General features: G+C 37.8%; 5 protein-coding genes across 8 annotated transcripts; 3 read left to right on the top strand and 2 right to left on the bottom strand.

Moving 5' to 3' along the window:
* Positions 1–494: 494 nt before the first annotated feature.
* On the top strand, positions 495–4,111 carry kti12 (KTI12 chromatin associated homolog). 2 transcript variants are annotated; one of them, XM_026311996.1, is made up of 9 exons: positions 495–703; positions 1,437–1,488; positions 1,572–1,624; positions 1,713–1,768; positions 1,870–1,949; positions 2,090–2,249; positions 2,372–2,431; positions 2,909–2,977; positions 3,906–4,111. In XM_026311996.1, the coding sequence occupies exons 1-9, from the start codon at positions 553–555 to the stop codon at positions 4,047–4,049; spliced, it is 825 nt and encodes a 274-aa protein (XP_026167781.1). In that variant the 5' UTR covers positions 495–552; the 3' UTR covers positions 4,050–4,111. The 2 variants fall into 2 exon arrangements, with proteins under 2 accessions (XP_026167781.1, XP_026167779.1); XM_026311994.1 differs by having other exon boundaries at positions 2,369–2,431.
* A 783-nt stretch (positions 4,112–4,894) lies between these two features.
* LOC113133286 (uncharacterized) lies at positions 4,895–10,125 on the bottom strand. The gene is made up of 12 exons (XM_026311993.1): positions 9,984–10,125; positions 8,531–9,132; positions 8,035–8,094; positions 7,907–7,959; positions 7,652–7,796; positions 7,204–7,544; positions 6,868–7,096; positions 6,624–6,738; positions 6,290–6,401; positions 6,078–6,189; positions 5,493–5,605; positions 4,895–5,384 (listed from the first exon to the last, which is right to left on the bottom strand). Exons 2-12 carry the CDS (start codon positions 9,125–9,127, stop codon positions 5,312–5,314), a joined length of 1,950 nt encoding a protein of 649 aa, XP_026167778.1. The 5' UTR covers positions 9,128–9,132; positions 9,984–10,125; the 3' UTR covers positions 4,895–5,311.
* Positions 10,126–10,727: 602 nt separating this feature from the next.
* Positions 10,728–11,561, top strand: LOC113132812 (cholesterol 25-hydroxylase-like protein 1, member 2). Its single transcript, XM_026311156.1, has one exon. It carries the CDS (start codon positions 10,728–10,730, stop codon positions 11,559–11,561), a length of 834 nt encoding a protein of 277 aa, XP_026166941.1.
* Positions 11,562–12,499: 938 nt separating this feature from the next.
* Positions 12,500–16,427, top strand: tspan3a (tetraspanin 3a). The gene is made up of 7 exons (XM_026312519.2): positions 12,500–12,699; positions 14,108–14,299; positions 14,507–14,581; positions 14,682–14,783; positions 14,872–15,024; positions 15,120–15,203; positions 15,598–16,427. Exons 1-7 carry the CDS (start codon positions 12,637–12,639, stop codon positions 15,688–15,690), a joined length of 762 nt encoding a protein of 253 aa, XP_026168304.1. The 5' UTR covers positions 12,500–12,636; the 3' UTR covers positions 15,691–16,427.
* pstpip1a (proline-serine-threonine phosphatase interacting protein 1a) lies at positions 15,369–22,613 on the bottom strand. Of its 3 annotated transcripts, XM_026312512.2 has the most exons (15): positions 22,440–22,613; positions 21,373–21,473; positions 21,206–21,280; positions 20,717–20,751; positions 20,502–20,608; positions 20,317–20,379; positions 19,875–19,979; positions 19,730–19,775; positions 19,403–19,482; positions 18,862–18,960; positions 18,671–18,767; positions 18,400–18,487; positions 18,181–18,257; positions 17,912–18,009; positions 15,369–17,799 (listed from the first exon to the last, which is right to left on the bottom strand). In XM_026312512.2, the coding sequence occupies exons 1-15, from the start codon at positions 22,467–22,469 to the stop codon at positions 17,668–17,670; spliced, it is 1,233 nt and encodes a 410-aa protein (XP_026168297.1). In that variant the 5' UTR covers positions 22,470–22,613; the 3' UTR covers positions 15,369–17,667. The 3 variants fall into 3 exon arrangements, with proteins under 3 accessions (XP_026168297.1, XP_026168298.1, XP_026168299.1); XM_026312513.2 differs by lacking the exon at positions 21,206–21,280; XM_026312514.2 differs by lacking the exons at positions 21,373–21,473; positions 22,440–22,613 and having other exon boundaries at positions 21,198–21,278.
* Between the last annotated feature and the right edge of the window lie 40 nt (positions 22,614–22,653).

The following is a 22,653-nucleotide window of genomic DNA, read 5'->3' as shown; positions in this document are numbered from 1 at the left end:
TAAACTATCATTACTACTGTCATTATTTGCATTATTTTTTGTTGTTAGAAATTCATCACCTTAACATCTTTTTCTGTTAATTTAGTGGAGGAGTGAACCCTGCTTAGTTGTTACACCAAAAGTATGAAATCCTGCTGATGAAGAGGAGAATTCTTAAATCTTTCAAAAAGCTCTAACATGAATATATTTCAGTTTTTAAGTGTGATATGTTGCCAATCTGCGCTGTACTTCTTAGGTCCATTTATTTCAACTTAATATTTATGTGCAATCTGTTAATAAACACGTACAAAAAGCCAGACCAGCTGTCAGTCCTGATTTTTGTCATGTGAAGTATTTTCTTCATTTATCACATAATTTTTTAAAATATTGCCAAAATGCTGTTAAAAAAAAAAAAGAAAGAAATTGCCAAATTGGTGCTTCCAGATAATTTCTAATAAGTTTTTGTCGCCCCCTGTTGGCCTGTTTAAAATTAGTTTTTGTTATCACATCCGGGTGAAAGTGGCAACAGGCTTTTCATCACATCTGAGGCAGGTTGATGTGCAAACACACAGTATGCCTCTGATAGTGATGAGTGGTTACCCCTGTAGTGGTAAAACGCGGAGGGCAGAAGAGCTGAAGGCGTATTTTGAACAAAACACTCAGCGAAATGTCCATGTTGTGGGGGACAGAACTCTGGGCGTTGAGAAAAACTGTGTTTACGCAGGCAAGTTAAGCTAACCACGTCTAACCTCGTTTAGTTAGTGTGTGTTTGTATCTGCTAAGTTTGGTGAACAGTCAAACATCGTATTTATTTATGTTACCTTCCGCCAAATTGTGTTTTTTTTAAAGCAATAAACCGCAGTAACGCTACCGGGTGGTTGGCTAACTTACCTTTGCTGTGAGCTCAGGCTAACTTACCTGGTGAAATAATATGAGGGATACGCTAAAACTATCCTGTATTTATAACAGGCTTGTAATTGTATCGCCGACATAAAACTCTGTATACTGAAAATTAATTAGTGTATCATTAGAAGCTTGTGTGTTAAGGAAGGAATTGGGTAGCCTTAAATTAATAGTATTTTAAATGGAGTTTGGCATAGCTGCGCCATGATTAAGACTCCCTGTTAGGATGTACCACTCACCAGTTTTATTATAGTCGATGTTCTCTTTCTCTTTTCTCTGGAGCATGAAATAATTCAAAATTCAATTCATCTATTGAACATATTGTCAACTTATAAAAAATATTTATAGAAATTTAATTACCACTTTCTAATTTCTACTTAAAGGTAAGTGTGTTATCCACAATCTCGCCCCACAGTATGATACTTCTACTCAGACAGGCTGAAAAATAGTCTAATTGTTCTGTGACTAAAAAAAAATAACACCTTATTCTTTGCTCAAGTCAAGTGACTTTGGATTTGGCACATTTTGGCAGTAACTTGTTGGATATGTTTCAGACTCCCAAAAAGAAAAAAATGTCAGAGCGGCTCTGAAAGCTGAAGTAGAGAGGTGGGTTTCATCAGTTTTTCCATTTAGATCCAACATTGATGTTCTGTCACTGTCCTTGTAATGTTTCTTTCTTTGTTGTTTAGGAAAGTGAACAAGGATGACATTGTAATTTTGGATTCATTAAATTACATCAAAGGTAAACTGTTACTAATAACATGCTGTGCAGATTCTTTATTGAAACACTTTTTAAAATTTATGATTTTACCCTTTAAAATACCTTACAGGCTACCGCTATGAACTGTTTTGTCTCATCAAACATGCACAGACACCCCACTGCCTGGTAAGTGTACTAGAGAAATTAGAGGTTGCAGTGGGCTGTCTGAATGAAAATGATTTACCTTAACCGTGCAAATCAAAATCATATGCTTTCTTTTGGTGAAGGTATACTGTTTGACGTCAGATGAACAGAGCTCATCGTGGAACAGCAGCAGAGATGCTGCTGAGCAATACACCCAGGACATGTGAGTGAGAAGCTACTGCACTCACAGTATGGGTGCTTATCTGTGATAAGACTGACTTAGGGTTTAGGAATAGCCCACCTTTATGTCAGAAGTTATAATAACAATTATTAATATTATTTTGTCCATTTTGTCTTTTGTAGCTTTGATGCGTTAGTTCTGAGATTTGAAGCTCCAGACTCAAGAAACCGTTGGGACAGCCCTCTCTTCACCATCCTGAAAGATGACACACTTCCATTTGAAGCCATTTCAGATGCACTTTTCAAAAGAAAAGCACCCCCACCCAACCAGTCTACTCAGAGTGTAAGGGACATACACATGCTTTATTTTTTTACATACAGACTTAATACCTCTATATGCACACACTGTTATTCTACATTTTTGACTGTCTGATTGTAATAGGTTCTTGTACTTCTCTGCAGCAGCCACTGTCGTCCGCAAACTTCTTGTATGAGTTGGACAAGATCACACAAGATGTGTTAATGGTATGTTTTCATCTGTTTTTTTTTTTTTTCCTATTATCGGTACATTTATCTGTCACAATTTAGAGTTTTCCTGACAGTACAGTCATACCCCAACTTATGCCATTTCTACTTCAAACTCAGACTTACGCCATACCTTATAGAGTAATCACAGTTCAGGATACATCAAGTGACACAGTGTATATTGTTTTTGCTGGTCGCTGTATGAATTGTTTCACTCAGAGTGAGTGACAACATATTGTCCAATAACAATTAGTAGAGAGGAAATGTCCTATAGAAGTTTCAGTTTGTAGTCCTAATGTGTTACATCCACTACTTTATCTTCTGCTGTGTCTTTGATGTCCCATGTCTGCTAGTTGCTGTTACTCGATAAGAAAGCACCTGCTCTGCTCCCTTGATTTGTTATTGAGCATAGCTATTTTAGTGGCCTGAGATAATATCTGCTTTGCTTTCTCTGATATTATTATTCATAATTTTTAGGCAGTTTTTAACGCGCAGAAGACAAGTGTTCCTGGGGATCTCGTTTCAGTTCCAGGAGCTACAGAAAAGATATCCTTTTTATATGCAATTTATTTTAAAGACTATTTTTTACATTGAACAGATTTCAGTACATCTGTTTTCATGTGTGCAAATTTGTTTGGTGCTCGATTTCCAGGTAATAGAAAACAACTCATATTTGACAGAGAACAAAGAACGGGGCATTCACTCACAATTTGAGGTACAATTTGACATTTAATATTGTTGACTCCCACACTGAAGAAGGTGAGGGATTTTTTAGTGGCAGCAATAAGATATCCAGTAGTTTTGTTGGGTTATGCAAGTTCTTTGAAGAAAAATATTGGAGAAATAAGCTTCCCTGGCAGTTTTTGTAGAAACACTGACACAGCTAATGACTGTTCTGCATTACCACTGTTAACTCAGTTTCTGGGACTCATTTTTATTGCCCTTCTCCTAAGAGAAGTCATACTCCCTCACCAGTGGGAGGCAAAATAGTCTGTATCAAATTAATTGTTGGAAGGGAAAGGTTGATGAATGCATGTCTATCAAAGGGCTTCAATGAAAGGCAGAGCAGCCAATCACTGTTAAAGGTCTTGCCTGTAATAACAAACTGAGATACGTACGGTAGAGAGAAACCAAATTAAATAGATTAGTGGATTTAGTGAATATTGACAGCTGTGCCACACCTTCTTCGAAGCAACTACTTTGATTTTCTTCTTTTGAATGTGTCGGTCCAAGCAGAAACCAACTTGAAAGTGCATTAGGTTCAACCTTTCATATCAGGAGCATAATTTGATTTTGAAATGACGTCAGTAGCATTTGAAGTTTGACGTGTGACGTTGTGAGTTTCTGATACTTTGGTCAGTTCAACTATGCTGTAAATAAATAAATAAATCCAAAATACATTTTTCGTCTTCATGTGAGAATAGTTTACAGACAGAAAGGCTTGTACTCAAAAGTCCTTAACCAAATGTTAAACATTGAACTCACCAGGAGCATCAACATGGCAGAGCTGCGGAAATTACGCCGCCAGTTCATCAGCTACACCAAGATGCACCCAACGGAGAACACAGGACAAATAACAAACATGTTTGTGCAGTATTTAAATAAGAGTCTTCATTGAAATTTTAAAGAATTAAGTTTTTTATTTTCTGTGACAAATAAATCTATTTAAATATTTACTGCCCATTTGTGTGCCATTAGCTGTTTTAGTCCCGTTTACAAACTTTCTGTGGTTTGGCCTTTGCAAATTGAGCTGCTCAGATAAGTGGCCCTTGTTTTGGAAAGTATTTTAGCTGAAAGGATTGAGCAGACTGACGCGCAGACTGGACATACACTCTTTTATACCAAAAGCTTCACACCCTTGTTTTATGGGAATGGTGTGTGGGGGCAGTTGTTCTCCTCTAGGTAGTTACAGGATGTTCTTTTTGTCTATGCAGTCAGCCCAACATTTACTGATAAGCACCTCTTGGTTTAAAAACTGAAGTACTAATTGCACAATCAAGCTTTTGATATGGGTCACTGTACATAGTATTCACAAAGATGCATTTTGTTAAGATAAATTCTTGCCTAAACATACTGCCAACTCCTGTTGGCGTAAGACCTGTGATTATATTATTGTATTTGAAAGCTCAAAAATGATATGGTTATACAGCATTATCATAAAACTATTAATCATTTGGGATAGCTGCCTGTCTACTTGGATCTTGTAGCCAATAAAATAAAGGCACTTTTTCTTCCAAGAGAGCCAGTACAGCAAAAGAAATACCTAGAAAAAGTGAGTGTGACAAAAAAGATGACAGAAGAGACAAACAAGTCCCAGACTGGTGTTCAACAGCTTGGTGTAGCACCACTAAAAACTGCTGTGGGCAGGCCTGTCTGTATATCAGAAGAGATTGGCAGGTAAATGTCAACAAACAACTTCACGAGATTAACAGAAGCATTCAAGAATATGCATTCAAACAGTGATATGCTTGAGACACACCAGTACAAGGTCATTTATTGTTGCATGCAAGCAGGGTAGTGAAAATAGAACAGATTTGAGAATAGATTTTACTTTCCCCACAGAATTATATCATCTTAACATTATGCTCTTTATTAGGAGTCTCATTTGCTCAAACATTCCTTTATTCACTGTCTATTACATGTAATCATTTTGATTGTTAAATTGGAGGTGTACACAAACAGTTTTTAAAAAGATTCAAGAGTACAGTCCTGCAATTCAATTCATCTTAAGACTTCAGACTTTAAATATTAGATTACATCATTTATGGACCTTACATTGAATGATCATTATACCATGATTTATTGGGGAAATAATCAATTTCATTGAAATTATGGTTGATGTAGCATAATGTCTACTAATGCAACATTGCTTTTCTTCACTTATTGCTTCTTTTCACTGGCTGCCTTCTTAGAAACCGTTTTGTTAATGTTGGAATATTTCTGTCGATCATTTCTGAAAAGAAATGGAAAAGCAAACTTAGCCATGTAATCACAAAAAAAAAAAAAAAAAAAAAAGAGAAAACTGAGAAGATGATGATTGAGCTTCTTTAGGTCAATGTACCTGCTCATTTTTACTTTATTTCTACAGCCCAATCCTCCTTCCCAGTGGCTGGTGCGTGTGCCTCTTGTCATCATGCTTCCACAGCTGATGCAAGGCTTTCCATTGCCGTACGGCTGCAACAACAAACATATGGATGATTACATTTTAAAACGTTCACATTTCAGGGGCAAAATCTAAGTCTTTTTAACCAACATTACTATTTTTAATAGTAAATGAACACAATGAACAAGAAAACTAATTTAAAATTCTAATACTACACTTTACTAAAGTCTATATGCAGCACTTGACATGAACAACGAACAGGCCTGTGAAGATCTCCAATACATTGGCAAAAAAGTAGTGAAGAATTTGGAATTATCTGCCATTATGTATAAATGTTTAAGATAACTGGAATAAAGAGACGAAAGATTAGAAACTGTGTGTTATTAGCTCAGTCATGCTGTGTTATGACTGTGCTTGTTGCTAGTGCTACATTGAACAATGATGATCTAGGACGTGAGACTTATTCACTTCAGTGAACTCACTGTATGCCAGCCTAGAAGCCCAAAGCCTAAAATGTAATGTCATGTTTCATCTATAACTCACCTGTTCTTTGGCACAGTAGCCACAGATCATCCTCGTGGCGAGTTCCATGGGGTGGTCCTGGTCCTCATCATGGCATACGTCACAGGGATAAGCCCGGCCACAGCAGGGAAACCTAAGAACATGGGTACAAATCTTTCGCTGGCTTCTCCAGGTATTTCTCAAAGCGTTTAAATACAGACGTGAAATGAGATAGGACACAGTGAGGATGATACCTTAGCCAGCGATGGCTCTGTTTGAAATGTTTGCATGTTCCTTTTTCAGGCAGGGGCTTTCCCTTTTGTACAGCTGGGTCTCTTATTGTCTTATAATTAACAGCAGTTGAACCTACACAAAGGTGAGGTGGAATCACATTATAACAGCTTTTCTGATTTGTTTAGCTAACTAAACATATTTGAATCTGTATATGTATGAGGTTTTCATGCACTTTGGAGTTTTAAAAGAATGATTTGAAGTAACATTGGTCAATGAACCAACGGTAGCAATTTATACTGTATGATCATAAAACCCTATTGATTCCTTTTATAAGAAATGTAGGAAGGTACTGACCTGTTTTGTTGACACGTGGCTGAATATACTGGAATTTTGTACTCTCAACACAGATACTGAGTTTGCTGTGGCAGTGTTCACAATTAAACTCTGTTGTTTGTCCATAGGAAATGCTCTAGTGAAAAATAAAGGCAAAAAAATATTACAGAGAAGGTCAGAGCACACCAATACATAGTTGTATGACATTTCACAATAGTGACTTTCACACACAACTGATGTTTAGCATTAGGATATATTTCATCACCTGCATAGGGCCCTCCTGGGAGCAGGTGAGGCAACCCACGATGAGCTCACAGTCCTGAAGCACAAGGTCAACAGGTGCAGCGTTGTGAAGGTCTAGGTATCCCAAGACATCACAGTAATGGTGGAGCATGCAGGGTCTAAATGCAGCATTGATGCTTGCACTACACTTTTCACACTGGGCTGTGCATGGTGCCTTTCCAGTGAGTGTCAGGTCTGCGGTTACCTTACACCTGCAGACAGCACACATTCAACCAGACTTAAAACAGAGGGTTGGATCTTACTTTAATAAAACAAACTTTCATATTTGATTCAGTTCTCTTTTGTTCTTTTTTCTTACCTGTTGCACTGAAGACAAACCGTAATCTGTTGGGTGAAGACTGTGGCTGTGTTCTCTCCCAACGTCAGTCCCAGCAGCTTCACCTCTGTGCCTCTACGAGGATCACTGATCTTAATATTCTCAACCAGCTGACTTGCTTCCTCCTGCTGCCCCTCATTACCAGGATCCTCCGGCTGCTCTGACTTCTCAACTTCTGTCTCTACCGGTTTTCCCTCATTACTGGCATCCTCACCTGCATCTGCAGCATCAGCAGTATCTGATTTTTCACACACTGTTACCTGGAGCTCCTGGTATGTTATAAACTGCAGTCCAGCCTTTTCTAAATCAATGTCTTTTTTCAACTGCAAAAAGAAGAGAAAACCTTTAAAGCATTTATTTAAAGGCCAGTAAATTGAAAAGGAAAGACACACTCGTAACCATTTTGTGTTTAAGCAAATTGCAGTCCCACCTGTCTGGCTCCTTCAGTGAAAAGTCTCTCCAAACTGCGGTCTAGCCAGCGAAGAAAAGGCCGGAAGAGCAGCTCTATCTTTCCTAGAAGTTGATTGGTTGCATGCTTGGCGTTAAGCCACTCCAAAGATGCTTGCTCTACATGTCTGGAGAGGCAAAAATTATTAGAATTCAAATTATAGAAATCACTTCTACTACTGTCAACACCAATCACTCAAAATCTTTAAATATTAAAACAAACTGCAAAGCGTCTTACTTTGCCATTACTTCTGGCAGTTCCTGGTCTAATGGTATATCCAAAGTGAAAATCTAAGGGAAATGTATTAAAGTCATGAGAAACTGTTTTCTTAAATATATCACAGAATCTTTAATGATGGTCTTTACCTCTTGTGGGTAATTGTCGGGGAAGCTCACCATGATGTCAATTTCTTTCAGATCAAATGGCTATAAGTTAGAATGAAGAGCGTCAGTATTTAACACATAATGCAATTTCCCTTATACTGTGGTCAGTGGCTTAGATTCACCATAAGGGAATAATGGCATACCAAATATACATTTCAAATTACTTGTCTTCAAATATGCTAAAACAGTATTAATTACTGCTTCACCCTATTTTCTTTAACAATTAGGTTTAACCTAATCTCAGTGGTGCAGCATACCTAATATAGATCCTGTGTTTTCCTGTGCTCATTAACAACAAGTGCTGTAATATGCTGTAGGAAAGGTTCTATTGTTTAATGTCTACAGAGAAGCTTCAGAATATGTGTCTGAATGACGTGAATACAGCTTCTCTTTATCTTAGGTAAGTTAATGCGCTGTATTATAAAAATTATATGGTGGTAGATTTTCGCTCTTGAGGAGAAAGAAGACAAATATCTACCCAGTCTGGATCTGTGGCCTCTACAGTTGCCCTGTAATAAGTAACTTTGCCATCACTTCTTTCCTGAATAATCAGATGGTCTTTGGGAAAACGCTTCTTCAACTGTGCGATCTCAGTGTCTCGTAGCTTCTTGGTGATGTCCTCTGTCAGGTCACACAGCTTGACCTCCTGGAGGGCGTTGGGGCGGGGTACTGGTGGCATCCTCTGAGCTGGTCTTGTGTGACTGCCAGGAACAGACAGGCCATCCAGTGAGGGGAATTGTGGTGGATGCCAGAAGCGACATCTGTCCTCCATGGTGCAGTGGCCTGAGATAAAGTAGCGACACACACGGCGCCCAGCTGCTGGGGCAACCCTGGAGTTATCAGTGGGAAGAGGCGGCCCCACATCAGGGCCCTCAGAGATTGGAGGTTTGACATCAGACTGGCTGGGTGTCCTGACTGTTTTCTTCTCATGAGTGCTGACATCATCTCTTACATGTAAAAATTTACATTTCTTCCCAAAATTGCAGTGTTTTCCTTGAGAGAAGAAGCGGCACAGCTGCTGTGTATGAGGAGCTGACTGTGGTTCACATGTCTTCTCTCCATCACCATTCTCCATTGTTACTATGAAAAAAATAAAAAAAAAAAGTATCACAGATTATAAAAATGTAACTGCATTTTTTGTTACTAATGAATGAGACAAGAACCTTTTTCAAACTCCTGCCAAAGTGTCGTGTAAGGTAGTTTCCAAACGTTTTGGCCCATGACCCCTGAACTAAAGTAGCATCTACTAGTAAAACCTCTTAAAATGTTATGACCTCTGTACAGATATGGGTTTTTACTGGACTGACTATCTTTCTCGGTCTGCTTAATTTGAAGACTTTGTAGAGACCTGAAGGAGAGGAGGTTTACAGTTTTTAACAAAGAAAAATGCTAAATCTGGTTGCATGTACATTTTTCTTGGAAGTTCTTATATATTGTGTTGCATTACAATTTCCTTTTAGTAACACATCCAAATCTATGAAAAAATACATATCTAAAGCTATGTCTACAGAAGTGCCCATACACCTTTGGCCATATAGTAAAACAATATACATCCAATTTGCCTCCTGTAAAATCCCTATCCCATTATCTTGAACCTGTTTTATTGTTCCTCGTCACGTTAAAATGGTCTAGAAAATATCTATGAGGACTGAGTTACCCATTAAAAAGTTTTGTTGGTTAAATTTGGACTAGCAGGAACACATCTGTCGTCTAAAGTAGCTACCATCTTAATTCTGTGGTATTTAGATATGTTGCTTTAATATTACCCACCCTAGGATTATGATAAGAGCGACCATTATCGCCAGCAATCTACCTGACGCTAACCTGCTAGCAGGCTAAAGTTTAACTACATAGCCTGACTGTTGTCAAGAGTCTCGCTAATGTTGAACTTCATTCACATTCAATGAGATATTGTTTGAATATGACATTACCTCAGATGCACACAAAGGGTCCGGGTGAAGCTGTAGTTATTCGGAAAAACGATAAAACTATAACTAAATGGTTAAAAAAGCTTTAAGAGACCTTTTCAAGTGGCTTTAGCTCAACGGTTAACGTTCTGTCAAGTGGCTCCACCTTAAGTGTTACGTATCATTGCGTCATTACGTGCGACAAAAGGCTCCGTGTTGGTACGGGTAACAATTGGTTCCGTGATGTCATCAGGCCAGACTATCATGGGTGCAGGTTATGGAGGTTTTAGTTAAAGGCAGGAGAAAGGTTCTCTGTTGGATAGTCGATTGTTTTGTTGCCCTCTGCAGTTTGGGAGGTTCATTGACTTTGGGAAGAGAAAATTGAGAAAACGGTACTCAGAAATTTTAGTAAAATAAAAGTACCAGTGTAAAAAATACTTCATTACAAGTAAAGGTTCTGCCTTATTAGTGACATAAAAGTAACATAATCAGTAAAATGTATTTAAATAAAGTAAATATGTGTGTAATTATTGTTCTTTTATATTTTTTCCACTTAACAATGTCCACTTTGGGCTACATGTTACCAGTTACCCCAGGTTGTATGAATAATTTGTTTCACCCAGCTGTCACTTGATACGACACTGTGAGCAAAGCGCAATCAGACGCTTAGGGGATAAAGCCTTTATTATAGCTGCTTTTTCTGACTGGATCATCTATATTCCTCAGACATTATATGTAAGACAGTGACCTTGAATTTTTTACTTCAGGATGCTTCTTCCAGAGCCCACCATATATTTTTGGATAAGATGCTTTAGAAATGACTCTTTGCTGCAGCCATTGTGGGACAGCATGAGGCTCAACTACAGAGATTATTTGAGATCTCCTCTCTTCCCTATTGCTGTGACTGTCTCTTCATACTTTGTCCTGTGCCTTCCTTTTCTTGTATGTGACGTTATGGGAGATAGATGGGCATGGGTCCAGCAATTCAAGATCCAGCCAAACCGTCGGCCAACAGCCTCTATGCTGCTTCACTGTGCAGGTGTCACCTTGTACAACCATGTCTTTTTTGTGATCCCAGCATCAGTGGCCCAGTGGGCATGGAGGCCACCTGTGAACCTGCCAGACCAAGCTCCATCCCTGCTGGAGCTGATAGTTGGAGTGCTAGGAAACCTCCTGCTCTTTGATTTTCAGTACTTCATCTGGCACCTGCTCCATCATCGGATCCACTGGCTGTATGTCACCTTCCATGCCATCCATCATGAATACTTATCTCCCTTTGCGCTTGCGACTCAGTGTCTTGGTGGCTGGGAGCTGGTGACAGTTGGCTTTTGGACCACTCTAAATCCTATAATCCTGAGATGCCACCTTCTAACCACCTGGGCTTTCATGGTGTTACATGTCTATGTTTCAATAGAGGATCACTGCGGTTATGATTTCCCCTGGTCCACATCACGTCTGATACCATTTGGCATCTATGGAGGGCCCAGCAAGCATGACGTGCACCATCAGAAGCCCAACACCAACTTTGCACCACACTTCAGCCACTGGGACAAGATATTTGGCACACATGCTGATTTCAGCTTCTCCCCTGCTGTGCAATAGAAGGCTGTTACACTGTCTGTAGTTGTTCTAGATAAACATGTGATTTTACCTGTGCAAGCTTTCTCAAAATCATTTGCTCATAAAAACATTCCTTTCCACACAAATCGAGGCATGATACTGTATGGTATTTAAAAAACACCACTGTCATAATGAAATGTGTGTCACACTTTCTTGTGGTGTTAATGAAAATGATCAAATCTGTTCATCAGATCTCAAAAGCTAGCATTTGTACTTTGTGTACAAACTAAATAATTCCTAAATGCATCTGTCTACTGGTGTGTGGGCTTTCTTTATATTGAAAGCGATCCTGTGTTTGAGACTTGTCTTAAATTACATTGTCCTCAAATAAATAATACATCCTTTAAGCCACTTTTCCATTCTTTCATGCAATTTAATTAGTATAACTTCATTTACCTTCTTTGCATATTCAAGCACAGTGACACTTGCAGGGATTGCCACTGATTAGGGTACTTCTATGCAAATTATCTAAATTACACCAAAATCCAGATTGATTATTAAATGATGACTGAAGGGGTTTGATTTACATTTTTAAAAATCACCTTAAATCCAATTTTCTTTTGTCACACCAGAATGACTTTCGTAGGCATGTAAACAATAATTCACCCGCTCTGATCATCCAAAGTGTCCAAAATCTTATGTATGACAGAAAAAATAAAGTTAAGTCAAATTATATATTTCACCACTGGATGTCAGAAAAGCACGATTAAATACAACATGTAGTTTTTATATTTAACAAGTCGCTACTTGGATTACAAAAGAAAGCAAACTGGCTACAGAATTTAAAAAAAAAATTAAAAAAAGTAAATTCGTCAAAGAAAATATACCTAACATAATCATTACATGTCTGGGTGGTATTTGTCTACAGAGGGTATGTTGTCATTCCGGTTGCGCTGGTGGTGCTGAGTCTCCGGTGCAAAAGCAGATCCAGTGTCAGAGTGTCGGGATATGTAGTGTGAGCGGTGGAGCTTCCCGGGACATGTCTGAGTAGAAATCTGCGTTATTTTATTTTATTTTTTTTTAAAGCACGAGCAGCGTTAAATCCCCGGGATTGAAGATGGGACAGTGCGGGATCACGTCGTCGAAGACGGTCCTGGTCTTTCTGAACCTGATATTCTGGGTGAGTTTGGAGGTTTGTAACAGTTTTAAACGTGCGTCACAGCGCAGCAGCTAGCTTAGTGATGTACTCGGTCAGCTGCAGCGGCCGACCTTTGTTTAACCAGGGAGGGATTAGTTTGACAACGTAGCGCTGCATTTTTTTAGGTTAAATGTTTACGCAGTAACAAGCACGTTATATGAAACAACTTGCAACGCGTTTTAGAGCAAAAAAAAAAAAAAAATACTTCTTTTTTTTTTGTCTGACTAAAAGCGGCAGTGTCGCTTGCTGAAACGACACTTTTTTGGAGCGAGAGGAGGAGGGGGGGCGTTAAAGCACCAAACAACAAGAGTATGATTCAGCGATACAGCTGAGCTTTGATCCGTGAGCTTGTCTGGCTTTATGTTTTATTCCACACGCTTCATGTCAAACACACAAAACGTGAAAATGAACGGACATGTTATTAAACAAAAAAACAAAAAAATCCACGCTAAACCTTCACATATTAAGTTAATCGGCACAACCCAACACAGTGACATTATGTCGAAGGACTGGGTGTACACGAAGAGAAGAAAATAAAGAAGGTGCACGAATGTACAGGTGTTTAAAGGTGTATTTGAGAAGAGTTCTGGTGTAAAATGATCATTAATAGAAAATAAAAGACTTGAGTTTTGTTTTTTAGAGCTCACAGGTGTTAAATGAACAGTGGTAGCTGAAGTATTTATATCAATGTACGTTTATCACCCATCTGCTGTAATCATGTATAGTACTGTAGTATAAGGCAAATCCCATCAGTGCAATATACTGTAGTCACTTTACCTGGTATTTATTTATTTATCCATTGATGTCCAGATACTGTACATACCCATAGGCACATATTGTACACACTATAGTTTTTGTAGCTTCATTGTTTTTATTCCACTTTTAATTTCGTATTTGTCTTACATCTTGCTACTTCTGGCACTCTGCTGTGTACCTTGTACTCTGCTGTTGCAACAATGCAGTTTCCCTGTGGGACAAATAAAGCACAGAGCAAGATGTTTTTCTTATCTTAATATGATTTACAAGTTTATAAGTAAAAGTCATGCATAAAAGCTGTCACCCAAATGAAAATGTAAGTATTATCAATAAAGTGTATTTAAGTATGTGTACACATGCAAGTATTATATGTACTGGAATATGGGATTGTTATGATTGATGCAACTAATGGTTGTCATAACTACAGCTTACAAATAAAAAGTAAAAGTAAAATTTGAATATATGAGTTTATAGTAGTAATACTATACTAAGTAATAAAACAATACCATAAATTTGTACTGAGCAGTAACCATCAAAAAGCAACGACAGCATGTTGTTTTTCTTTGTGCGTTTCCAGTGGATTTCCTCCTCTGGATAGTTTTGAATGAAATTTTGATGCGTTTGTCACCCACAGGCCGCTGCTGGCATTCTGTGTTACATCGGAGCCTATGTCTTTATTACATACGATGACTATGATCACTTCTTTGAAGACGTGTACACTCTCATCCCAGCGGTGATCATCATTGCAGTTGGAGCACTCCTTTTTATTATTGGGCTCATTGGATGCTGTGCTACAGTGAGAGAGAGCTATTGTGGACTAACAACGGTCAGTATTCCAGTTTGCAATTTTGGCCTGACACAGAAAAGTAGTGCTCATACTTATAAATAGTTTTCAACCTAACAGTAGGCATATAGTTATTTGTCATATTTATTTGAAAAGATACTGCAAAATGTGAATTAACATAAGAAGAAGGTGCATGTGCGCAAACTGTCTGTAGTCTGTTTATGCCAAATCTTGAAATTCAATCCACAGTTTGTCGTCATTCTCTTGCTGGTTTTTGTGACGGAAGTGGCAGTGGTTGTTCTTGGATATGTTTACAGGGCAAAGGTAAGAAACTCAACTACAAGACAGTACATGTTTTTTTGTTTCATATTTCACCCAGCAGATCTCCCAAATGTGTAGTCTGACCGTTCTTAACTGTCACCAGGTTGAAGATGAAGTTAATAGTTCGATCAAGAAGGTGTATGATGAGTACAGCGGCACCAACAGTAACGCCCAGAGCCGTGCCATCGACTATGTTCAGCGACAGGTAAGGATGGAAATCTGTGGTATGTTCCTTCACCTCTGTGTGTCTTAAAAGTACTCAGTAATCTCTTGCACTGTTTTGATGTTCACAGCTCCATTGCTGTGGCATCCACAATTACTCAGACTGGCAGTATACACGCTGGTATGAAGAGTCCAAGAACAACAGTGTACCCATCAGCTGTTGCAAAACAAATGTTGGAAGCTGCACAGGGTCCCTCACTCATCCTGAAGATCTTTACCAAGAAGTAACCAACCTCTACATTTTTCACATTTTGATGTATTATTTTGAAACATCTTCTGGTTTCATATGTCCAAACATATTCTCTATGTCTGTGTGTAGGGTTGTGAGGCTCTTGTTGTGAAGAAACTGAAGGAGATCATGATGTATGTAATCTGGACTGCTCTGACATTTGCTGCCATTCAGGTATTTAACTTTCATTAACACATACATACTGTCCCATCACCAGTTTTATGAGTTGTGATTTAACCTTTCTGTGCTGTCTTATGTTTAGTTTAGTTATTTTGCTCCCAGTTCTTTCAGGCGAAGGAAACATTTCTTAACTGAAAATGATTTTGAAAACTCAACACATACATCACATTCCCACATGGTTTTCTCAGTTTTATTGAATTTGACCTCTTTATTTACCGTTCGACTACTGCAGTCATGAAGCAATACAAAGTAGCAGCTATTACACAGCTGCAATTCCACATCACAAAGGTTTGACATGTATGAGTGGCTGTAACTGACACATATTGCCATTGTGAACAAACATTTGAAAAACCAAACTGCTACTAAGAAGAGTGTCTGTTTCTCCTAGATGCTGGGGATGCTGTGTGCATGTATTGTGCTGTGCCGCAAAAACAAAGATCCTGCCTACGAGCTTCTTATTACAGGGGGCACTCATGCATAAGGGAAGAACACATTTCTAACTAAAATAACCTATTACCACATTAGGCTTAGCACAGTAACCAGACTATAACGATATGTATTTACAATTTCCACCCCTCCCAAAGAAAGCTAAAGACCAAATTCTTTAATGGTCAATGAGAACATGTAGAAAGCATTCTGTTGCTTTTCTTTGAGGATTGCATGAAAGGGTAAGACCTCTATCTTATCAAATTCAAACTTTAGTTATGTATAATGTGGTCAGGGTAACTTCCTCATATATTAGTTTGCACTATGTGTATGGCTTTGAAATATTTTATATTTAAATCTGTCATGTACTTGAATGAAAATGTATAATTTTACACTGTAAGTCTACTACCATTGCTACTGCAAACTACTATACTACTACTGTTATAGCTTAGTTTTAACTAAAACCTCACCTTTCACCAGCAGTATTCTGTCAAGAAATGGTGGATTTCACAGCCCAAAAAAATGGCACAGCAGGTTTTATTGTGTAAGCCATGAAACATAACTGACCTTTGCTTATGGAATTTTTCTTTTAGGAATCAAAACTTTTAGTATATTGGATATATCAAATAGTAATGCATTCTTAACCCAAGGACGGTTTTATTCTGTAGCTGTTTTTTGATTCTTTTGTCTCAGTAGTCTACTTATGGTCGCTTAAAGTTTGATTTGCCTATATGTACCGTAGTACTGATAGGACTTAAGAATGTAAATAAAATGTGTGGTGAAAGTTTTAAATGGAATGATTGTCATATCTTATTTAATGTTTGGTGAAATGTCATACTTTTACAAAGAGAAGAAATAGATTTTTAGTTTTACAATATTTTCTTCAGAGAAAGTCCATATTCAGCAGCCTGTTAGCAATGGAACAACCAGTCATCTTGGTCCCAAAATGTCAAAGTTTAGGTGTTTCCTGTTAGGGAGCAGTTTAAAGGGTCACATACTCAGTCAGACTGGCTATTTAATTCTGTGTGCTTCATAGCTTCATGTCTAGCCTTCAAATGTGGTTCTAGGTCTATGATATAATGTTAAAACTAGATGTTACTAATGTTAATAGAACTATTTGTATCTGCTTCTGGAACCTTTTGTGACTGCAACCATTGTAGACATGGTGGTAAAAAGGAATCAGCCTTGATTAATTTATAGACAGAGTTAACAATGCATCACCCACTGCAGAGTAACCAGACACCCTTAACCAAAGAGAGTAGACTGTTCAACCATATGAGCCGAGAATAGTACCAGGCTGTCTTTCAGGTACTTTGTTTGAATTGCCCTGGTCTGGTCCTATAATCCATGTTAAAAATATTATTCACTCAATTTACTGAATCATGAGAATAAAAGTTATGCGGTTTCATCAAATGCTAAATAGTTTCCTTAATTAGTAGAGGCTAAAAATTATATTGACAATGCATACAAAATTAAAACCCATATAAGTTATATACCTGTCAACAGAAATGAAATATTCTGGCCACAGTATACAAGAGTACCACAGTATGAATATCTTTAGTGCCGTGACTTTGTGCAACAGATCAGTATATCTTCGAGCTTTAGTTTGTGTGGCAAGCACTTCACAAACAATGGCAAAATAATATGAATTTGTGCTTTAGCAATAAATAATACAGTTTCAACCTGGTCTCATGCTGATGTTATCTTAAAATTCCATATGTAGTATTTTTTTCTTTGGGTTGCATAATTGCATTGGTGTCAGCCTTTTATTCCCAGGGTCACAGTGTCAAATCCATGGGTATGCTGGCATGCTTTATTTTCCACTATCATGTCTTATGTATTGCTACCACTAGGGAGTGCCAAATTCAGACATTTTAAAATCCTACACATATGGGCCTTACCAGTAATTATATTTGAGAGAGAAGTATGAATAGCAGATAAAAAAACAAACTATAAATTAACTTGAAATGACAATACCTTTACAAAATATTACAGGAGGAAACATTGGTAGACATATGGCTGTCAGGTAAAGTCATTGTTTGGCAAGGTAAGAACCTGGAACCAATCCTGTAACTCCATTTCTTTGCACAGTCCACCAACCATCTTCACCTTGATCTATAACAACTACAACATCTCCAGAGGACACAGAGAGCTCATCTGTCCCCTACACAAGACCAGAAAGGACAGTCAACAGATTATTCATTTAAAAAAAAAAAAATTGCAGCATCTGAAAGTATTCCACATAGAGAGTTACTCATCACAGTCAAGAAACTGACCTGTGCCGCATAGTCATAAATGACCTTGTATTCACCACTGCTTAACTGAGGCGCCAGAATTGCAGGAATAGAAGCATATACTCCATCTGATGTTCCTGCTGAGGAGTTAGGAAGATTTTAGACAATCAGTACTGGTTTTTCTACTAGTGATGTTGATAGTTTGACATCTAAACTATAGTAATTACAATATGTAACTTATAGTTGCTCCAAAACTTGTGTTTCAAGGATTTGAACATTACATTGTTACTTGAATGACTTTGATACTATACCAGTAGGTTGTGCAACTGGCTCATTTATGCTGATTTTGGAGCCACCACATTGGGTCGCCTGCAGAAGATTTGAAAACCTACAAATGTGGAAAGACTCTTAGTGAAAAGTACACAAATAAATATTTAGTGGAGAAAATGTTACGCAATAATCTTTGTTATAATTTAATCATTATCTTATTATTCATTTGGTAACTGTGCTTTTTATAGTTTTAGTCTGACCTTTTCATTACTCCTCCTACGAATCCAGCACTGCCATTTTTGTCAGCTGTAGAAGCCTTCTTGTAGTAATTTTCATATTCAATTGGAGCTGTAAATAAAAAAAGAGAACTCATCAGTGGTGATAGACTGCTAAACACAATGTGTCGCCTGTTTACAAAGATACAAAACTTCACAGTTGTATGATTTAGCTGCAGATGAATGATAACATGAAAATGTTCCACTTAGAACATATTCAAATGAAAATCAGGAAGCTTGCGGGGCAGGTGCATACCTGGTGGGGCTGAGCCGGTTTCCTTTAGCTCCACAAAGTAGTTGTTGTCTATAATGATGTCACAGTCTTCAAGTGTTTTTCTCACATCCTCGTAACACTGAAAGAAAAGTTTTTCCAAAATGAAATGTAAATTCACATTATAGTACAGTGCTAGTTGAGCTGTGTAGATGTGTAGGAGCAGCTGCACCCACCTCATCATCTTTTACACTTTGCATTGACAAATGGTTACAGTGTACCCACAAAGCATTCCTTAGTATGCTGATGCGGTCTTCTTCCTGTTGTTGAAACATCTGCAAAACAGCAGGGTGACTGGAAATGTTAAAGGTCTAACAAACACTGAAGCACAGTTAATTCACTGTACATCTACTGAGCAACTCTACATTTCTTTCGTGTAATGTTTTGTTTTCTGGTTTATTGTATGTGTGTGTTATCCTGTGTTACACACTGCAACCCTCGACTGACCTCAACAGGATGAATAAAGTTCCCTGAGTTTTGTTGATGTTATCACATATAGGAAGACTTTGTTGGCCGGAAACATTTCTGTAGCATAATGACTCACTTTATACTGTGCTTATAGGAAATATTGCACATGCTCACTGTCAAAACAGGCCTCAGGTATTGCCAGTATTGGTCTAAGTCTCTACACTTTAAAATGTATTAAGCTATAGTGTGTAATCCTCACTTGATAAATACAGTAAGAGACAATGTAGAGCTTCGATTTCCAAACTTTACCTCACATGCGTTAATGTGTGTTGATTCCCATTCTTGACGGCTCTTGTCAAGCTGTTCAGTGTTTGACATGTACTGTTTCTCTAAAGCCAAATGAAAGAATTGTTAAATAAGGGTCATTTATAACACAGGTTTGATATTTAATGGACCATTTACATATCAGTGGATTTATGCACTACATCTAACCCTATTTCTGGAATCTTCAGTTAAAAAAGGAACGATAATTTAACCACTACCCCACAGTGTTTCCGGTAAACCATCGTGGCTACCTAAATTAAACTATCTTCACTGCCAGTGCACTTTCCAGTGTCACTTTCTGTTTGTCCTTACCAGCCTCCTCTGCAGCTTCTCTGGACTGTTTAGCTTTGTTGTTCATCTGAAAATGAAGAATATTTTTTTGTGGGATCAGGAAGATCAGGAAGGATTTTCATTCTTGAAGTGAAAATCAATGTGCCATACTTTAGCGCAGATTAACCTTTTCAGTTTGTTTGGGTGTGGTCGTGGGGATGTTACCCATCTTCTCAGCCAGTTGCTCTGCCTCATCTGCTTCTCTGCAGCGCTGCTCATAAGATTTTTTTGACTGGGAAGGAAACAGAACAGAAACCATGTGAAACTAAAACACCCATGCGTTGGCACTACAGCACTTCGTTTTATGAACCCCTGACAGGAAAGGCAGGAAGGAAAGCGGGGGGATATTAGGGGGCAAGGGTGCAAGTTCAGCCGCGAAAAAGATATCATGCATTTGTAAGTGCATCAAGTTGGTGCTCACTAATGACTCATACCAGTCCACTTTACTTTATTACTATTGATTTTTCAAGGACTTCAGTGTAAATGTTACGCAAAGCTGCAAGCTGAAACATAAGACATAATGTAATATACATCCCATGACTGAAAGGGAGCTTGTGAACTGAACTCACATCTAATGTTTTCTTATAGAGGTTGACTTTAGTCTTCTGTACCTTCTCCATGATGATTTCAAACTGTGACATGAAGGACAAGACAATGTTAAAAAAAAAAAAAAAAGTCATTATCGAACAGAGGCCTCTCTCTTTTTAGACTTCCTCTCTATGCAAATAAGAATGAAGTAACTCTTCACTGGTACCTTTTTTCTCTGTTCTTTCTGTCGCTCTCTGAACTGCTCCATTCTCTTTACCTCCTCCTTTAGAAGTCCAGAAAGCTGAATGTGCAAGTTTCCTGTGTTCTCAATTTCTAAGGAACACCAAAATGTACGGCTAAAAACTCAAAAGAGTTGATTGGGATATGTATAAATACTTAAAACAATGCAAAACTAATACAGGAAATGTATCCTGTCCTTACGTGTTTTCATTTCATCAAAGGATTTTCTCAAAGTGCTGTGAAAACAAAGCACACACAAGAAATTCTTAGAAAACTTTCACACTTTGAAATGTTGTCTGCATATCCAATAGTGCACAATAAATATATTGTTCGGGGCCATAATGTGAGCTATGGATTTTGGCAGAATTTTAATATTTAAATACACACACGGACATACTTGTATTTCTATCTTTGTGAGGTTACCCACTGACATAATGTATTCCCTCGACCCGTAGCCTAACTTCGACCATCACAACTAAATGCCTAACCTCCACCCTAACCCTAACCTTAACCTCATTCTAACCTTGAACACTAAAACCAAGTGTTAGGCTTCAAACAAGTGTCTGAAAAAGTGAGGATCGGCAAAATGCCCTAACTTTGTCAGAATGTCCTCATTCGGATGGAATTATCATCAAAAAAGTTCTCACAAAGGTAAAAATACAACACACACACACACACACACACTCCTACCAGATCTCATATAAACCCCCTGCTTTGCGTGCGATGGTGACCAGTTCCTTGCCATATCTCTCCTCTGCATTAGCCCTGTACAAACAAAACCACAGCAAAGCTGGACTACGTTCAAATGAGGTCACTTTCTACATTCTTATGCAATTACCAAAAATATATGAACCTACCTCATTTTCAACAGTTCCTCCATGTCTTTGCATGTCCGACGCCCATCTGTAAGCCTCTGAATAATAGTCTCATACCCAATATTGCTGATGAAGTCCTCTGCCTAGATCCATAAATAACAAACACGTTTAGTGATATGGGAAATTGTATATTTTGAAATGCAAGTGCTTTTTCTGAGAGAGACTGTTTGCCTTTTCCCATGTAGATGTATTGTGGTATCTAGATAGAAATCATTAGAGGGTGGTTTGGAATGGAAACCAACCAAATAGAAAAAGTACCAAAAGGTCCAGCTCATATAAAAACATTACTTATTCTTACTTTATTACATTTCACATAAGAATACTGATAGCAGGATGAAGAAAAGGGAAGGAGATGACTTCATAATCTGACGCTATAACAGAATTAGAACTAACTGTTCTAAGTGATTATACAGTTCCTAATACTGCAACCCTAATACGTAACAATATGAGGGTTTCTAATTCAGCTGTTAACTGATATTTTGAGGTTTGGTTTGATGCATTGTTGCATTGTTGCACACACACACAGATGTGCTCTGTACAAATATGAAAATCCAGAAATAGAAAATAGCCTGATTTAACAGGAAACCATGATAACGATTGCACTGCCACTACTGTACTGAATGCATTCTGTCCTTCATACAACATTTTAAAAAGACGTTTGAGAAACTTTGTTTGTGTGACACACTTGGTTTGATAGAAGTTAGAATATGTGCACATGGTGAAGATAAAAACAGTGTTTCTTTATAATAATTGTTTAATCTAAATCACTTTTTAATCACAGCAAGAATCCAGTTCCTGTTCAATAAGGTTCAAATCGACAAAGAAGTCTAAATCATACAAGTTTAAAGAAGTGATGAAAAAATGAAAAGCATACGTTCATCAAATGTAGACAGGAATATGAAAAGTAATACTTCAAAAACACCAATGAACATACAGTTTAGCACATTGACTTCACAGCTCAGTATAGTCAACCTCAGCTTAAGCTGTAAACGTATCGGTCAAATATAATATCAAAAATAGCAATGATTAGTAGTATCATACCAACTCACCCAAAAGGCATTTTTAAATTGTAATGTCATCTCGATGGCAGGAAAAACAAGTCCCTTAAACCACTTAAAATTAAGTCACTTTTCAATGCCCAACAGCATAACAGGCTGTTGCTTTATGCAAGTGAAGTGTATCATGACACATTCAGGAAACCAGCCTTCAAACAAGAGCACTCACTCACTTGCTCATTTGATTTAAATGAGGAAGAGTTTCAAC

This window comes from Mastacembelus armatus, chromosome 6, assembly GCF_900324485.2.
Source record: "Mastacembelus armatus chromosome 6, fMasArm1.2, whole genome shotgun sequence".
NCBI lineage: Eukaryota > Metazoa > Chordata > Actinopteri > Synbranchiformes > Mastacembelidae > Mastacembelus > Mastacembelus armatus.
This window is presented reverse-complemented; position numbering and strand designations above follow the sequence as displayed.

What these genes read in the sequence shown, in the direction of transcription:
- kti12 (XM_026311994.1), top strand. Translation starts at nt 553, where the DNA reads ATGCCTCTGATAGTGATGAGTGGTTACCCCTGTAGTGGTAAAACGCGG. An exon ending in TTCATTAAATTACATCAAAG is followed by an intron (nt 1,625 to 1,712) that starts GTAAACTGTTAC and finishes AATACCTTACAG; the next exon opens with GCTACCGCTATGAACTGTTT. An exon ending in TCACACAAGATGTGTTAATG is followed by an intron (nt 2,432 to 2,908) that starts GTATGTTTTCAT and finishes CATAATTTTTAG; the next exon opens with GCAGTTTTTAACGCGCAGAA.
- LOC113133286 (XM_026311993.1), bottom strand. Translation starts at nt 9,127, where the DNA reads ATGGAGAATGGTGATGGAGAGAAGACATGTGAACCACAGTCAGCTCCT. An exon ending in AGGCCACAGATCCAGACTGG is followed by an intron (nt 8,095 to 8,530) that starts GTAGATATTTGT and finishes TCTAACTTATAG; the next exon opens with CCATTTGATCTGAAAGAAAT. An exon ending in CCGACAATTACCCACAAGAG is followed by an intron (nt 7,960 to 8,034) that starts GTAAAGACCATC and finishes CATTTCCCTTAG; the next exon opens with ATTTTCACTTTGGATATACC.
- LOC113132812 (XM_026311156.1), top strand. Translation starts at nt 10,728, where the DNA reads ATGCTTCTTCCAGAGCCCACCATATATTTTTGGATAAGATGCTTTAGA.
- tspan3a (XM_026312519.2), top strand. Translation starts at nt 12,637, where the DNA reads ATGGGACAGTGCGGGATCACGTCGTCGAAGACGGTCCTGGTCTTTCTG. An exon ending in GCTATTGTGGACTAACAACG is followed by an intron (nt 14,300 to 14,506) that starts GTCAGTATTCCA and finishes TTCAATCCACAG; the next exon opens with TTTGTCGTCATTCTCTTGCT. An exon ending in GATATGTTTACAGGGCAAAG is followed by an intron (nt 14,582 to 14,681) that starts GTAAGAAACTCA and finishes AACTGTCACCAG; the next exon opens with GTTGAAGATGAAGTTAATAG.
- pstpip1a (XM_026312512.2), bottom strand. Translation starts at nt 22,469, where the DNA reads ATGACATTACAATTTAAAAATGCCTTTTGG. An exon ending in GTAGGAGGAGTAATGAAAAG is followed by an intron (nt 18,258 to 18,399) that starts GTCAGACTAAAA and finishes CCACATTTGTAG; the next exon opens with GTTTTCAAATCTTCTGCAGG. An exon ending in TTTATGACTATGCGGCACAG is followed by an intron (nt 17,800 to 17,911) that starts GTCAGTTTCTTG and finishes GGTCTTGTGTAG; the next exon opens with GGGACAGATGAGCTCTCTGT.